At 42.5% G+C, this 18,248-nt stretch overlaps 1 protein-coding gene across 10 annotated transcripts in view; it reads right to left on the minus strand.

Moving 5' to 3' along the window:
• The window catches only part of LOC103653935 (protein PHOTOPERIOD-INDEPENDENT EARLY FLOWERING 1), a 37,367-nt gene that overhangs the window by 17,711 nt on the left and 1,408 nt on the right, over positions 1-18,248 (minus strand). For 2 of the 10 annotated variants that reach the window (XM_035967370.1, XM_008680742.3), the window contains exons 2-15: positions 6,496-6,602; positions 6,130-6,210; positions 5,896-6,003; positions 4,885-4,965; positions 4,689-4,777; positions 4,463-4,605; positions 4,334-4,383; positions 3,843-3,978; positions 3,659-3,720; positions 3,449-3,570; positions 3,285-3,323; positions 1,348-1,383; positions 1,108-1,176; positions 48-110 (exon numbers count right to left, since the gene is read on the minus strand). In XM_035967370.1, the coding sequence (XP_035823263.1) occupies positions 48-110; positions 1,108-1,176; positions 1,348-1,383; positions 3,285-3,323; positions 3,449-3,570; positions 3,659-3,695 (366 nt within the window). In that variant the 5' untranslated portion in view covers positions 3,696-3,720; positions 3,843-3,978; positions 4,334-4,383; ... (4 more) ...; positions 6,130-6,210; positions 6,496-6,602. Of the gene's footprint in view, positions 1-47; positions 111-1,107; positions 1,177-1,347; positions 1,384-3,284; positions 3,324-3,448; positions 3,571-3,658; positions 3,743-3,798; positions 3,979-4,333; positions 4,384-4,462; positions 4,606-4,688; positions 4,778-4,884; positions 4,966-5,895; positions 6,004-6,129; positions 6,211-6,495; positions 15,340-18,248 lie in introns of those variants that run through there. The other 8 variants (XM_008680743.3, XM_008680740.3, XM_008680739.4 and 5 more) reach the window with 5 other exon arrangements.

Genomic DNA, 18,248 nt, shown 5'->3' on the forward strand with positions numbered 1-18,248 from the left:
GACCACAGTATGTTGTTCGAAGAAAGCAATAGAACATCTAACTATACCTCTCGGTACCTCGCGAGAAGTTCTTCTAGTGGTATCTCGCTCTCCTTCTGCAGTAACTTAACCTACATTGAAAGAACATATGGTCACCAAAAAGTAGTTAGCAGAACCCTTTTGGAACATATGTAATCGTGAAACCAATTGCTACAAAAATTGGGAGGGTATTTGCAATTAATGACTATGACTACAAAAATAGTTCTAGTCCGACTCCAACCTCTGAAACCTTTAATGAAAACAAGAATTTGGCTACATAAAATTCTGAATGGAAGAATGCTGACCACCAGGGACCTCTGCATAGACCAATATACTGTGACATTTTGGCTTTTAGACATGGTTCTGTTGAATAATATATAATATTGGTATGGTCCTACTTATTATGCACCACACTGTGTGTATGTGCCTACATAAAATTCTGAATGGAGGAACGCTGACCACCAGGGCCCTCTGCATAGATCAGTTTCACATTTTGGCTTTTAGACATGGTTCTATTGTATATGATCCTACTGGTTTAAATATGCACCAGAGAGAGCTTGCTAAATTTCAGAAAACAAAATAAGGTACAGAAGGCAAGCAAATTTACAGTTAGCCCCCAATAATTGCAGAAATATAAGGGTGTTTTCCTAAACAGACAGCCAAATGGATGCATCGCTAGTATGCACATTGAGTAACTTACATGCAGAAGATAGATAATCAAATCCCTTATCAACTTATCAAAACTTTAAGGGCATTGCTTTTAATTGGGGATCATCCAGTAACAAACTTGTGTGACTAAAGAAATCTTTGTATGTTCTAAAATAACATAAAAAGTTTGTGGAACCAAAGGTGGTAGCAGATAAGGGATACCCATAATTAATGTCAAGACCAAAATGAATGAAGCAAACTTCAGAAAAAGAAACCAATAGCCTAACACAGTTGCATATGATAACAATGCTATTGAATCAGTTTTCAAGACCGGATGTACTGCTAAGTTTAAGTTTACGCTCTTTGCAATAAAATGTTAGAACACTTCAGCATGACAATGCAAACAATTTAATGATGTTAAGGATTCATGGCAGCAATCACCTCTTCCAGATAATCAGGATCTTCTTTTTTTGCCAATTCTTCCTCTTCAGACAAAGTTGCTTCATCATCCTATCAGAGATGATCATTATTATGTATCACGATATAGCAGGACTCAATATACAGGACACCTTTTACTAGATGGCTATAGTTTTCCAAAATTTTCTTCAAGTGACTCCCATACAGGAAGTATGGCATAATGAAAAAACTGTACAGGAAACAAGATGAAAAAGGCAATGCTACCTTTACTTCTTCAGTAGCAATGTAATCTTTGTCCTCCTGAAAAAATCTCAGTTATATTAACCACACAATCATAAAATACACAAATTGGAGTACTAGAAAGCGGTGTTTTTGGGGAACATTCATCTAGTGAGTTAAAAAACAGACCATTTGATCTAGTTTTAAGACTTGTTTGGGACTGCTCCGCTCCACATTTCCGCTCCATATTTTTTAGCTAAACAGGTGCAGCACCACAAACTCTGCTCCAGGAAAAAACTGAAGCTGAGAGAACCTAAAGGGGTGCTTTGGAAATTCCAGGTTTTCTGTGGAGCTGTTCCAAGATTGAGTTTGTGGAGCAGAGTTGGTGGAGCGGTCCCAAACAGGCCCTTGCCATGAAGAGGCCAAGGCTAAATATCCCGAACCTCCAGTGCAATAGTGAAAACTAACCATGAGTAGGTTTGGAGACAGCCTATGATGGGATGGGATGGTCCCTGTTTTTTTGGGATGGGAATATGGGATGATCCCACAAAGGGCTTGTTTGTTTTAACGTCAATCCAAGTGGATTGGATGAGATTGAGTCGGTTTAAATCCATAGTAAGTCAAAATACATCTCAATCCTACTCAATCCAGTGATCCACTCCAAACCATGTGGAATGAGAATAACCGAACAAGGCCTAACCTGTTTGGTTACGAGGATGTGACAATTCCAGTTTTGCGTTTGGTAGAAAGGATGAGGATGGACGGTGATTCTCATCCCGTCAACCACTGTGTTAGCAGTGGGACACAGGTGTCGACCACTGAGAAGCAGAGGAGATGACCATGGTTGCGCCAAAAAGGTGCAGGGCGCCTCACACGCGAGAAAAGGTGGATCGTACAGCAGCAGGAAGGTGCAGAGTGCCCTTTGCCTTGAGCTTTCCCAGGCCACACTTGATTTGAGCACGGAGACGCGGAGATCAGAGGACAGATGGTGGTGTGAGGCTTGACTTACGATAGCTGCAGCCAAGGATAGAGCCATGAGCCTAACTGCGAAGGCGCCGCACCAGGAAGGTACACAGCACTGTGCCAGTGACACTCATGATGTTGGGCACTGCAGGCAGACGAGAAGCCGGTGATGCAATGCAAGCCATGTCAGGTGCTGCCTGCCAGGATGGGCACATCAGAGGACTACAGCGAGGGGGGGGGGAGCCGGAAGAACCAGGAGGACCAGAGGGCGGCGGTGCTTGGTGAGGACTGCCAAAGAGGAAGACTGAAACAGGCAGGAACAGCGCTAATCGGTGACAGAGCATGATGTCGTCCAGATGGGACAAGTCCGTCCCCTCAATTAGGAAGGACGACTTAGTCCTGAATATCAGAGGAATATCCCTCCAGCAACGATGACACTTTCCCCTGCATCACATCCAAATGTGCTCGTTCCATCCCACCCCATTTCATCCTAGGAAACAAACACATGCTAACTGAGCAGTCAACATCAAAACTGATGAAACAATTTGTTTGAAGATTCCACAGCCTTCCTAATTTTTGCAATTATACATCGATGTCAAATGCTGATTATAGCTATATTTACTGAAATTGCAGTTTAAATTTTCCACATTCAGTAACCAATAATGTATTGCATTTCTTTCACAACTATTCCTCTACTTTTAAAGGTTGTTAGTGGAGGTTGAATTTTGAAAAGATAAACTCTCATGTGATAGGGGTATCATTTTCTAAATGCAATAGCTAATTGGTCTACAAAAGAAGCTTAGTTATGCAGGTACTATCAAGTGAAGTAGTAGTCCACGAATAGCGACTGTTAAAATTATTATTGATCCATGACCACCACAAACTCTCATTTCCTACCCATAAGGATTGTTCCCAGAGACATCACCCACAGGCAGCGATAGGAAAGAAAAAATATAAGTATATAACAGTGGGATAAAGGATGAAGAAAACCATAAACAGCATAGACGACTAGAACATGCCTGGTCATTGATAGAAGAAATATTTCCGTTACTTTTACCCTGGAAAAATAAAAAAAAGGTTTTGCATTACAATCAGATAATGTGCAATGTCGAGGATTTCATCCAAAGAATAAAGAATAAAGGCAACACATTGAGCACAGATAAGATAAAGAAAACAAGCGTACATGATTCTTCTTCACAAACTCAGCATAAGAATGGCCATCATCCACTTCCTCAGAAGAATTGCCATCTTCACTTGAAGAGTGAGCAGGTTCATGATCACGCCCATTAGCCTGCTTCAAAGAATCTGAAAATAGAAGGGCAAGATCCACATCAATCATAAGAAATGCCATCAAATAGTCTGATTAACTTCCTAATACTCTACATGATCTCACCTACAATCAAAATCTTCGAACCTAAGTTACTTAGCATGTCTTTGCTATCTGGACTGCCTTCCCTGCTAACTGAGACATATTGAACTGATCAAATTATCAATTGAGTGTCAAACAATGTCAAACAATGAAAATAAGCTGACCTATGTATGGAAGTGGATAAGAGAGAATTGTTGTTGGAGATCACCTTTAGTTTTTGTGTACATCTTGAGAATAACATCAAGTGGTAGATCAGCTTCTGCCTCTAAAGCAGCTAGTTCTTCGTTGCGCTCAGCTTCAGTGATCTGAGCTTCATCCTCATCAATTGTGTGCTCATCATCTTCCTGCAGCATTCACACATAAAAGTATGATTCATGTGAATAACGGTATCAAAAAAGACTATAAATATTCCATTCCAATACTTTTATGCAGTCTACTACAAATTGATTACAGTTAACAGTATGTCAAAAAATCTATCACCAACTTTTGCTGGTCTAAACAATAATTGATAAAGGAAAATATATTTACTGCCATGTAACAGTACAATATTAAGTATATACTATGGATAGTAACAGCCTCAAAGAAAAGGATCCTTCTCAAATTAACGAAGAACATAATGCACCCTGATACATAGAATTCCTTACATTTACTTTCTGAGTGACAAAAGAAAAACTAAACCAGGTAACTGAAATGGCTTACTGGCTCTTCGTCCAAGGAGCTCTCATAATCATCATCGACTTCCATATTATCTGCAAAGAAAAATTGTTTAAACTAAGAGAACAAAAATAAAATCTTGACACATGCAAAATATATCACTATGCTACAAACCAAAATCATCAGAAATGGTTGCATTTAAGTTCTTTTCTGGTACTTCCTCTTGATGGGATCGTTGGTTTATCTGTGAAGTCCTGTTTTCTAGGTTTTCGGGATAGGGCATATCCACAAGATTTTCCGCCAACATTGTCGAATACCTGAAGAACAGAAGGTTAATATACAACTAGGAACAAAATTAAAGAGGCTACAGGTCAGATGAACCATAATGAGACTGACATACCTTTCAGTCTGACCTAAAAGAAAATCAAGTTGCTTATCAAGTGCCTTCTTCTTTCTCTCCTCAAGCTCCAGCTGGTGCTTATAAACAACCTGCTTTCTCTCAAATACAAAAACATAGCTCAGTTTTCTTCCAAAAAGGAATGTCCTTAAGTAGTGTCACAGTTAACCATGACATTAGAAGTCAAAAATGAACTTGCCAGCTTTTCTATTTTGATCCAGAACTTCTTCACATCCTTTGAAATATTAAGGGCAACTTTTCGCATTCTATGTTCTTTCTCCTGCAGAAGAAGAATCATCATATACTGGAATAATTCTCTTAATTCATTATTTACATAATTCGACTTTGGGTTTATTACTGGAGAACCATATCTTCATTCAAAGGCATTACAGAAAATAATCGTAGCTAACATTCCATAGATAAGATATATGACAGAACAGTGTTTACAAGTCATCTGATTAATCAGCCTAATCGGACCCTTGAAGTCAACTAGGGACACCGAGGCAATTAGCTTGACTAGAAACCTGACTTGATTTCCAGTCATCTGACTAGGAGGGAGACGCCCCCTGGCTGGATGCTGTGACGGCTTGTCCTTTCACAGTCCTGCTCAACTGGGCTTAGTTGCTTAGAGGTGGGCTATGGACTGCCAATTTGGCCTCTTACGGTTAACATAATTGTGCCCCAACTCAAGCAAAACGCAGAGGACGGAGTCGTGCTTGAATTTTTTATCCCACACCACCGCAAGTCCTTTCGTGCATGATTCCTCTCTTCCCCCGCGCTATTCTTCGTCTCCCGCGTGCCTATCCTCCTCTCTCATGATATTCCACGTTTCCCATGTGTTGTTCCTCCTCTTGTAAAGCCATCAAGGCACCGCCACACTCTCAAGACATCACCCCTCTTCGTGATGTACTCCTCAAATGGTGAGTATCTCCATCCTGAGGTGCTGTACAGCTGTTGCGTACATGTGAAGATGTGGAACAGCGGCATGCAGTGGTGGAAGTGATCATGCATGACCTTGAATGTAGTCTTGATGCTTAGTTTATTGTGTATATATATAGTATGTATGTCCAGAATATATAAGACAACTAAGACTGACTAGTCTCGACTAATCAGTCTGGTCCACAACTAATCATGAGTAGTTTCCTTGTCAGTCAGATGGCCGCTAGGTTCAATTATGTGATTTATAAACATTGTGACAGAAGAATCGAACCTTCTGTTTTCTCTCGCCCTTTGTTGCTTGGTCAACTATGCTCTTATTTGCTCTTTGAGCAATCTTTTTGGCCATGGACAACTTCCATTTTCTCTCAGAATCAAACTCCTGCAGCATACACAATTTTAAGCTTGCAAAAAGAAAAAATAATTACAAATTGACGATAAATTTAAGTGGGGGCTTTCCAATGAGAAGGATTGCAATAAGCCGATTATAATATAATAATAAAGCAACCTTTGACAGCCACATCATCTCAGCAAGGACATGGTCCCAGTGAACTTTTGGTCGTCGAGGCTCCCTTGGAGCTTCAAGAGCCTGCACCAATAAGATACAGTTTAAGGTAACATAATCAGAACAAAACAGAAAATGTAGTGATTTTACTGACATTAAAGAAAATGTAGTTATTTTACTGACATTAAACAATATAAGAGAAAATGCACAAAGAATAACAAATTTCTGTTATGTTTCCTCTCTCAAACTACAGATCATGACAACATAAAAATGGCAGTGTGCAGGTACAATATGTCAAGTAAACTGGCTCAGAGATGAAGAAAAATATACAGTGGATGGATTCATGCAACATCAAATCTATGAGCTAACCTTCTGACGCCTAGCTCTTGTCTCATGGTCTAACTTTGACCGGGGACCTTTTGACGCCATCTTTCCAATCCTATATCATATCTTAGAGCATGAGCACCGAACTGGTACTGGCACACCAACAATGCAAAAACTGTTAGTGATTACTGATTAGTAACTGCATAAGTCTAGCAATATGTAGCGAGTAGCATGGGAAAAAAAAACTTATTTCACTTTCCGTAATCCCCCTAGTTCTTTGTAGCCTGCTTGTACATAAAATCCTTTTATACCCCGTTTGGATGTAGATATTGGAGCACCGAATTGAGAATTGGAACCAGCTTTTCTGAATTCTGTTGTTTGGTTGCAGATAGAATTGAGATTTGGAATCCGAGACCCAATTTCCTGAAATTGGACTATAACTAGAAACTCTTTCTCCCAATACAAAGTGTCACCCCTTTGAATTGCGTGGAATTAGACCGCACAATTCTAAACTCCAATTCAGAGACATCCAAACAATAGAATTAGAATTATATTTCATTTCAATTCTATGGCTGATTTGGTATTGAACCCAATTCAATTCTTGCTCTCCAATATCGACATCCAAACGGAGCTTTAGATTTGTCAATTTTGATCATGCTGGAGGGTTTTACCCATAGTTTTGGGTAAAAAAATCAATGACCCAGGAAAATATGCGCCAATGTGTTGAAGAGTAGACGGTGGACTATGCCTTCAGATTGTTGCAATGAGCCAAAGAAAAATTGAATGTTAAAAGCAGGTACCAAACCCATAGTAACATATAACATAAGAGCTACTCATAAACACCTGGGCACAAGGATTAAGTAGTGGGTCAAACTGCTGTGAACTTATTGTGCAATCATCGTGCAATCAAACTACCAAACGTCATGAAAAAATCTCAAAAAAATATAGTTGTACTTCATTATATACTCTAACAATATATCAAAATTCAAGTTCTAATTCATCATATGTTAAGAGATACAAAAAAATCTATCATTTTTTGTTGGATAGGATGTCGGTACCCCTAAACTAGGGTACCCACTCTTGCTGGGTCAAGGCGAGACCCGTGTGGCTATCCATAGCCACGGGGTGACGGGCAATCTACCACGACTCAGAGCCTGAGCCCGTCTAACAAGGCCACCGGAACGGTGTCACCACGGGTCTCGTCGGTATAATTGCTCAGCAATTACAGCCTGGGGCCCGACCCCCATGGGACGGTCCCGGATCCCTACGTGTGACATTCGGGACTCCGACCAGGGGAGGTCTGGTGGCGCCACGTGTCCAGACCGTTACGGATGGGACTCGGGCCTCCACAAGTGTCCTCCAAAACCCTAGCCAGAGGAGGTCCAGGGGTGCCACGTCTGCATACGTTCCCAGCCTCTGCTCTCTGCTCAGGCAGAGATCCGGTGCTGGCACGTGGCATGTGGCGCATGGCGAAAGCCGCCAGGCATGGCCCGACGCGTGCCACAAGCGTAGGGGCCATCCACATTAAATGCGGGCAAGATGCGCGCCTATTCACACAAGTGACAGGTGTTATTAAGTTGCATGCACCAACCAATTCAAACCAAAAGCTTAAGCCGATAGGAAGAGGTGGACAAGTCACTTATATTATATTCCAACACTCTCCCTCACATCGAGCCTCTCTTGGGTCTCAGACGTGGAATAGGAGCGAGCAACAATTATTTTATTTTAATTGCGCTAACCAGGATTCGAACTCGTGACCTCTGGCTATGATACCATATTAAGTTGCATGCACCAACCAATTCAAACCAAAAGCTTAAGCCGATAAGAAGAGGTGGACAATTTACTTATATTATATTCCAACAGTCGTGTGCGGTACGCAAGGCATGGGTCGCGCCAGTAACCGGCGTGTTACCGAGGCGAGACCATTGACTCTCTGCGCCGCGCATGGACAACCCTCATCATGACTTCTACTATTCCCGCTGCAAGACAGGCGGAGGGGACAGGACGACACCGTCCATGTACCCCTCTACACAAGACGATGTACCAATCTACGTCGCAACCTACACCAGAGCCCCTCAACTTGGTTTGTCCTTCTTCATGAGCTGGTGGGAAGAAGCCTCTTCTTCGGTCAGAAGTCTTGTTAGAAAGGGGCTCAATTCTCTGATTGCTTTGGGGGCATACATTATTTGGAACCATCGCAACAAATGTGTCTTCGATAACTGGAACCCTAATGTGTCTTTATCCATTAGGATGGCTTTGGAGGAAAGATGAATGTGGGAAATGGCCGGGGCTAAAGGCCTTTCCTACCTATATGCCCCTCTCCTTGAGGGCTAGTCTCGAAGGGGGTTTAGACCAGTAGTAGGTTGCTGTTCTCGGATGGATTATTTTGGTTTTCTGGTTTTTCGTCCTCCGTAAGGAAGTCTACCTTGTTGTACCTGGTCTTCTTAGACCTTTTCTCCTTAATATAATGAGACGCAGTTCTCCTACGTTTTCCGAAAAAAAACTACACTAGAGCCTTCGCCCACACGATAACAAGACAAGACGAAGGTGAATCTGGTTAGAGAATCCACACGGTGACCAAGTGAAAATATCTGCCCACCGCAAGAGAAGACCTTGGTCCACCCAGGTCTATCTGTTGCTCCACGCTTCATATTATTATATTCCTGGGCCCACCTGTCGGGGCCCAGTACCCTTGTATTGTGCCACCCTTGAGCTAAAAAAAGGGATGGCACATACGCTACAAGGAGACCGCTCTCGAGCCCATCCAAGGACTCGGGGACGGGACAAGCTCACTTGAACTCCCTCGGGAACATCTTCATCCAGACACAGGCTTTCTCAAGCTCTCAACAATACAACTCAGAGTGGAGTAGGGTATTACGCTCCGGTGGCCTGGACCACTCTAAACCCTTGTGTGTTTTCGTGTCCGTCCATCTCATCAGGCAAACCCTAGGTTGCCCCTGTTCCTAGGATTAGGTGGGTGCATTCCGCCACCCGGTTGGAGTTTACTCTGCGACATAGGATTCTCTTTTTTATCTCTCTTAGCATAGGATGAATTAGAACTTAAAATTTGATATATTGGTAGGGTATATGACGAAGTACAACTATGACTTTTTTTAGGATTTTTCAATAATTTTGATAGTTTCATTGCACAACAATTGCACGGTAAGCTTGATTGCACATCAGTTTTGACCCTTAACTAGTATATCAGCCTGAGAAAAATAACGAGGATCTCCATGAACCAATTTGGTTTCATGTTAGGAAGGTCAACCATGGAAGCCAATTTCTTAATAAGACAGTTAATAGAGCAATATAGGGAGCAGAAGAAGGAATTATACATGATCTTCATTGACTTGGAGAGGGCTTATATAAAAATATCAAGAAATGTTATGTGGTGGGTTTTGGACAACATAAAGTTCCAACAAAGTATGTTGGACTCATTAAGGACATCTACAAAATGTTGTGGCTAGTGTTTGAACAAGTGATGGGCATACAAATGACTTCCCAGCTAAAATAGGACTATATCAAAGGATCGGCTTTGAACATTTACCTTTTTTCCTTGGTGATGGATAAGGTCACAAGGGACATACAAGGGGATATCCCTTGGTGTATGCTTTTTGCAGACGATGTAGTGCTTATTGATGAAAGTCGGGCAAGACTAAATAGGAAAATAGAGTTGTGGCGGAAGACGAGTCCAAAGGTTTTAGACTCAGTAGAACTAAGATCGGATATATGAGATGTGACTTCAACACTATTATGCCTATGTTGTCTTGACATAGCAGGCCCTAAGCTCTGGTAAAGGAGAGTTGTGATAGGGTTGGTGAGCCAACATTAAACCTAGCCATTCTAATGGAGATAAAACCTAAAAGAAATTCGTTAGGACGTAACCCTCTTATCGACGTACCGTATCAGAACCCAAGTATGGTGTTAATGGGTAAGGATCGATCGACACTCCCTTGGTGACACGTCGTGTCACGATCTGGGTATGGTGTCAAGTGAGCAAGGATCAAGCCGCTACTTAGTGGCGCACTACATTGACGCCCAGGTGTAGTGAAAAAATGTGCAAGGGCCTTCACATCATCAACGGGTGTGAATGGTAAGGAAGCTAGTCGAACCAACAAGGATTCGTCTAGATAGTTGGAATGGAGGGTCGCTTACAGGTAAGTTAATAGAGTTTGTTGAGACGACAACTAGGAGACGTGTAAAAATCTTATGTGTCCAAAAGACTAAATAGAAAGGTCAGAAGGCCAAGAAGGTGGACAAGACAGGATTCAAGCCTCCGTACACGGGGACAACTGCAAATAGAAATGAAGTAGAAGTTTTGATTGATAAGAGCCTTAAGAATGATGTGGTGGATGTGTGAAGGCAAGGAGATAGGATTGTCTTAGTCAATCTTGGTGGCGGTGATTTGGTCTTGAGTGTAATTAGCATGTATCCCCCTAGTAGGTCATAATAAGAGTGCTAAGAGACTTTTCTAGAAAGATGTAGATGACATGGTTAGAACTATACCTATTAGTGAGAAGCTTTTCAAAGAAGATCTCAATGGCATGTAGACACAACAAGTGCAAACTTCGAGGCGGTTCATAGAGGTTTTGGGTATGGTAGTAGGAATCAAGAGGAATAAGAAGTCTTGGACTTCGCGTCATCTTTTGTCATGTTGATAGCCAACACTTTCTTTACGAAGAGAATCCCATTTAGTAACCTACAGTAGTGGTCAATAATCCAGTTAGATTGACTTTATCCTCACAAGAAGAGAGGATAGACTAGTAAGCTTGGTTTGTAAGGTGATACATGGGGAGTGTGTTGTCTCTCAACATAAGCTTGTGGTGGCGATCTTTCCATTTCATGTGTGTCTGTAGAGATAAACAAACCAAGATTGCGAGAACAAAGTGGTGGAAACTGAAAGGGAATAACATAGGAGTCTTTAAGGAAAGAGCCATCGAAGAGAACACTTAGGCTATGTCCAGCGGAGTGTGAATCGGCTCTCGCATGCGCATTTTGCACGGCCGAGACGCACTATTCACACTTCCAACACGTCACGGATGTTGTTGCATAAAATGTGTAGTCAGCCACATGATCGTGCATATCCACGCTTTCTATCTCCTCTGCAAGAGAGGATGTGCACTCGCATCCGCAAGCTATTGGACGGTTTGCTTTTTCGCCTGCACATTTGGAGCTCCGGTGCGGTGGTTGCGTTGGCGCATGCGACATCCATTGGACTCAGCCTTAGAAGGAAGAAGATGCAAACAACATGTGAGAGACATTCAAAAGGTGGCCTTAGAGGTGCGTGAAGCAATTAAAAGGAGCGAAGGCAAAGCTAAAGATATTTGGTGGTGGAATGAGAAAGTCCAAATGACTACTAAGAAGAAAGAATGTTACATACGTTTGTACCATGATAGGAGTGTGGACAACATAGAGAAGTACAAGGTAACAAAGAAGACTGTGAAGCAAGCAATAAGTGTGGCAAAGGGTAGGGCGTATCTTTACCAATGTTTGAGTAAGAAGAAAAAAGAGAAGGACGTATATAGGGTGGTTAGGGTCCATGAGAGAAAGGGTAGGGCGTCAACCAAGTTAAGTGTATTAGAGATGGAACGAAGCACCTCTTGATGAAAGAGGGTGAGATCAGACATAGGTGGCGATAGTATTTTGACAAATTGTTCAATGGGAAAAATGGGGACACAACCTTTCAGTTGGATGACTCTTTTGATGACACTAAGTGTAGGATCCAAGAATCTAGGGTTAGAGAAGCATTGAGAAGAATGAAAAGGGGTAAGGTGATGGTCCCTGATGGTATCCCAATTGATGTGTGAAAACGCCTCAAGGACATAGAATAGTATGGCTAACCAATTTGTTCAACCATATATTCTGGTCGAACAAGATGCATGATGAGTGGAGAAGTATATTGGTACCAATCTATAAGAATAAGGGACATATTCAAAGTTATACTAATTACCCAAGAATTAAGTTGATGAGCCATAATATGAGGTTATGGGACAGAGTTATCCAGCATCATCTGAGAGGAATAACGACGAACTCTTTTGAACCCAAATTGGTTTCGTTCCCGAAAGGTCAACCATGGAAGCCATTCTCTTAATAAGACAAGTGATGGAGTAGTATAGGGAGCAGAAGAAGGATCTACGCATGGTTTTCATTGACTTAGAGAAGGATTATGACAAAATACCAAGGGATGTTATGTCGTGAACTTTGGAGTTCCAACAAAGTACGTTGGACCCATTAAGAACATGTACAACAACGTTGTGACTAGTATTTGAACAAATAATGGGCATACAGATGACTTTCCCGTTAGAATAGGACTACATCAAAGGGTCAGCTTTGAGCCTCTACCTTTTGCGTTGGTGATGAATAAGGTCACAAGAGAAATACAAGAGGATATCCATTGGTGTATGCTTTTTTCGAATGATGTAGTGCTTATTGATGAAAGCCAGGCAAAAATAAATAGGAAACTAGAGTTGTGGCGAGAGACTCTAGAGTCCAAAGGTTTTAGACTCAATGGAACTCAAACTAAATATGAGATATGATTTCGATACTACTACAAATGAGGAAGAAGATATTAGTTTGGAAGGTCAAGTAGTGCCTAGGAAGGAAACCTTTAAGTATTTAGGATCAATGCTATAGAGAGGGGATTTGATGAAGATGTTAGGCATACAATCAAGCAGGGTGGATGAAGTGGTATCAAGCATGAAGCATCTGACATTCTATATGACAAGAGGGTACCACAGAAGCTAAAAGACAAGTTTTATATGACGGCGATTAGACGTGTTATATTGTATGGTGCAAAATGTTGACCTACAAAAAGACAACATGTTCAGCAAATAAGCATTGGGGAAATGTGTATGTTGTGTTAGATTTGTGGCCATATAAGAAGGGATCGAGTTTGGAAGGACAGGGGTAGCACCATGAAGAAAAGCTTGTCCAACATCGGTCGATATGGTTTGGACATGTCCAATAGAGACCTCTAGAAACACCAGTTGCGTAGTGGAATCCTAAGACGTGGTAGCAATAGGAAGAGAGGAAGTGGAAGACCAAAGTTGACATGAGAAGAGGTAATAAAAGGAGACCTAAAAGGATGGACTACACCCAAAAATTTAACTTTGAATAGGAGTGCGCGGAAAATAACTATACATGTGCCTGAATATTGACATGTGGGTTTCATTGGGTTTTAACTATAGTCTGCCCCAGCTAGGGATGGCAATGGGGACCCGATCCCCGATGCCCCGCGAAGAATTCATCTAATAGGGGACGGGGATGAGGACCCATTAAATTTGCATGTGACGATGTTTTCATGAAATAGTTATTGATAAAAATAAATAATTATCTTGTCAAGAGATTACTCATTGTACAGATGTGTTCATTTTGATGTACATATAATGATTTATCTGACAATGTGTATAAGTGACAATGTTTTACATTGATAACAAAGAATGTACATCCTAATTATAATTTAAGCGGGAACGGGGATCCCCGCCGGAGATTTATCCCCGCGGGGAACGGGGATGGGGAAGAAACCTCCCCCGCAAGTGTTCGTGGGGATCCCCGTGGGAATTTTTTTCGTCACGAGGACGGGGATGGGGAGGTATTCCTCGACGAGAAATTCCCCATTGTCATCCCTCCCCCAACTTGCTCGGGACTAAGAGGCTTTGTTGTTGTTGACTTCGACACAACTACCAGTGTTATTAAAAAGGCGCTTAAGTGCTAAAGCGCTACTGAGGTGGTAAAGCGTTGTAACGTTTCACGAATCGACGTAAAGCGCTCGTTTTAAGCGCTAAAGCGCCACTTTTTAGCGTTAAAACGCTCTAGACCGTAAAAAGGCCACGTTTTGTCGCTTTTCAGATTTCCAACCCAGCCAATTTCTCCTAACCTAAAACAATGACGTCCTTCTCCAAACGTCACGGACGCGCCCCAGCCATCACGGACCACGAGTTTGCTCCGTCCTCAAGCGTCCCTGGGCTTCGCTGCCTCCCTCCCCTCCTCCCTGCGTTGCTCCCTGCGTTGGCCATGCTCGCTTCTTGTCCTGCTCAGGCTCGGCGTCGCCGCTACCTCCCTATGCTGCTCGGCGCTCGCCACCATCGCTCCGTATCTGGCTAACAGCCCTGCTCAGCGCTCGTGCTCGCCACTCCAGTGCTCTAGCTTGTTGTCTCTGCTCGTTGTCCCTTTGCCGTTCACGCTCGCCACTGCCTCCCTTTGCTTCCCCTGCCCCTGCTCTCATCCTTCTCCCCTTCCCGATTGATCTGCTCACATTCTCCTCTGATTTTGGTTATGATGATGAAGCAACAAACAATAGTGTTGGCTATGATGATGAGCAAGACAAAGTCAAGAATGATGGTGGTATAGATGATTTGGATGATGGTTATTGAGATATGATAGAGGGAGATTGAATAACGCTTGTGTGCTTGCAATTGTGGACATTGTATTCTACTTTAGTTGCTTTTGTGCTATGTTTGTGCCTTTGTGGTTGTGGACATTGCATTTCACTTTAGTTGTTTTTGTGTTATGCTTGTGCTTGTGGACTATTGCACATTTCATTCCACTTTGTTTGTGAGTGTTTACTTGCTAGTTGCTATTAGTTGAACACAGGGCCGGGCCTAGGGCATGTGCAAGCCGTGCGCTCGCACAGGGCCTCAAAAATTGAGGGCCCCAAAATTTAGCAGATGTATATATTCTAGTTTTATGATCTTCTACACATGTTAATATGTAGCACATATTTTTCTTTCTACCATACCTCTGCGCTGAAACGAAACTACCGAGCGCTGCACTAAAGAATAAATCTTCATAGAATCTTAACATATCTGTCCGCGTGAACAAAGTTCTCTAAATTAAAGCTACTAAATTCATATTTGTGTTCTACTATGATAAAAAAAAGACGTATTATTTAGCCACTGTGTTCAGCTAGGCGCCGCCTAGGCGGCGATTAGGCCCGCCTAGGCGCTAGTCGGCAGCCTGCCGCGTAGACTAGCGCCCTGTGCGTCTTCTAGGCGGCCGCGGCGCCTAGGCGGCGCTCAGCCGCGCCTAGGCGGCGAGTGGGCGGCGCGCAGCGCCTAAGCGGGCGCGCAGGCGGGCGTCGCAGGACGGGCGCGCAGGACGGGCGCGCGGGCGCGCATGCGGGCGCGCAGGCGGGAGAGCGCGCGTTTTAGCGCGCGCAGCGCGCGTTAGTTTTTAGCGCGCGTGAGTTTTAGCGCGCAGGGCAGTTTTAGCGCAGTCTCCCTGCCCCCTGCTCCACCGCCCGGCTCCCTGCTCCACCGCCCGGCTCCGCCGCCGGCGCCCTGCTCCCCCGCCGGTGAGTTCTCCTCCCCCGTCGGCTGCTCCCCTCCCTGCTCATCCCCCTCCCCTGCTTTCCTCCCCTGCTTTCCTGCTTTCCTGCTTTCCTCCCCTGCTTTCCTCCCCTGCTGAAACTGCTTTCCTCCCCTGTGCAGTGTACAAGTGAAAGAAATCAAAGGATTAAGGTTTAAGGATGTCATCAGAAAATGCAGCTACACCTTCTGAAACTGAAGCAGCTAGAGCGAATCTCCTAAAAAGAAATTCAGATGATGTTGGATGGGAATATGGTGTTCTTGTTGATGCTAACAACAAAGACAAGGTGAAGTGTAAGTTCTGTGACAAGGAGATGAGGGGAGGGATTTATAGGTTGAAGGAACATCTTGCCCATGTTGGAAAGATACACACTAAGAAGAGAAATAGGCTGACTACAACCCGCCTCAACAAGTTGGTCTATATTCAGTTCAATAACAGGCTGATGAATAACAGAGAAAAGATTAAGTCAAAGAAAATCACTGATGTTCTCTTGTCTAGTGATACAACTGAAGCTCAAGGTTTTCTCCAAGACGGTGGAGATGATTGTGCACAAGTTGTCTTTAGAGATGAGGAGGAAGATGAGATGGAAGGTACAGGGATACCTTGGTCTGTTATTGGAGAGGCAGTGGGGGCAGAAGAACAGCTTGAGCCTCGTAGAAGTGCAAGAGTGAGAGAGCTCTATGAAGGAGAAGAGTTTGAGTCTGAAGAAGAAGAGTATGAAGATGAAGATTTGTGCTACAGTGAAGATGAAATATGATCTGGACCATCTCCATGTAGTAGTGAAGCCTTTTGTGATGCCCTGGTCTTATGAACTGCAGCTGTGTCACTTTGTGTCTGTGTGTCTTCTTTTGTGTGAGACCTGAACTAAGAACTATGTGCTTGTGTTGTCCTTTATTTATAAATTGTGTTCTGCACTTGTATTACTGTCCTATCCACTTGTGTTGTAATTACCAGCTGCTGATATGGTGTGCAGTGTGCTCAACTGCTCATGAATGGGAGGCTGCTGAAATCATCCAGATAAGTCACAATTTAGTGTTTTCTATTTTTTATGAACAGGAACAGCTAGCTGTCTATTGACTAATTTACTAACTACTAGCTGTCAAAATGTGTTGCAGCCTTGCAGGAGCTAGGAACATGCAAGACAGCAAGAGTAAGCTCAGCTAGGAATCAGATATGTCTACTGGCCTTCTTTTTATACTTACTGTGAGTCTGTGACTCATATAGTCATATATAGTAGTTATATACGTATATATAGTTATATACATAATATATATAATTTATGGCTATATTGCCAAAACGCCTAGAAAAGCGCCTAGAAGCGCCTAAGACCGAGTACTCCCGACTAGGCGCTAGGCAATGGGTCACCGCCTAGATTCCGCCTAGCGCCTAGCTGAACCTTGTTTAGCCACAATAGCAGAGTGAAGCTTTGGATAAGATCGAATATAAGCATATTGTACAATATTTTCTTTAAAACCCACCAAAAGAACGATGTTATTCAAATAAAATAGAAATGTTTCTTTAGATATTCTATTGCAATATATATTACTGTAACTTGCCGATTGTTATTACTGATTTTTAATAAAAACATACATTACACTGCTTTAGATTTGGCACAGGGCCTCAAATTTCTCTGGCCCGGCCCTGGTTGAACACTTGAACTTGTGTTATTGTGGATTTGTGGTAGTGTGGTTATGGACATGTTACATTATTATGTGAAATTATGTTATATTCATATTTTGTCCATGTTGTTTAAAAAGACGTTTTAAAGCTCGCTTAAACATTTTAAAGTTAAAAAGTTCTCATGAGCGCTTCAGCGTTTTATCGCTTTAATAACCTTGACAACTACACATGAGGAAGGAGACATTAATTTAGAAGGTCAAGTAGTGCCTAGAAAGGATACCTTTCAGTATTTACTATTTAAGATCAATGCTACAAAGAGAGACAGGGATATTGATGAAGATGTTAGCCATAGAATCGAAGCAGTGTGGATGGTAGTGTCAAGCATCTGGCATTCTGTGTAACAAGAGGGTACCACAGAAGCTAAAAGGCAAATTTTATAGTACGGTGATTAGACTTGCTATGTTGTATAATGCAGAATGTTGGCCTACAAAAAGACATCATGTTCAACACGTAAGTGTTGCGGAAATGTGTATATTATGTTGGATGTGTAGCCATACAAGACGGGGTCGAGTCATGAACAATGAGATATGCGATAAGTTAAGGGTATCACCAATTGAAGAAAAGCTTGTCTAACACCGATTGAGATAGTTTAGACATGTCCAATATAGACCTTCAAAGACAGTAGTATGTAGTGGGATTGTAAGGCACGATAGCAATGGGAAGAGATACAATGGTGACATGTGAAGAGACAGTAAAACAAGATTTAAAATAATAGAATATACCCAAAGATTTAGCCTTCAATAGAAGTGCATGGAAAACAGCTATCTATATGTCTGAACCTTGACTTGTAGTTTCTGTTGCGTTTCAACTCT

Source organism: Zea mays, chromosome 4 (genome assembly GCF_902167145.1).
Source record: "Zea mays cultivar B73 chromosome 4, Zm-B73-REFERENCE-NAM-5.0, whole genome shotgun sequence".
NCBI classification, from domain to species: Eukaryota; Viridiplantae; Streptophyta; class Magnoliopsida; order Poales; family Poaceae; genus Zea; species Zea mays.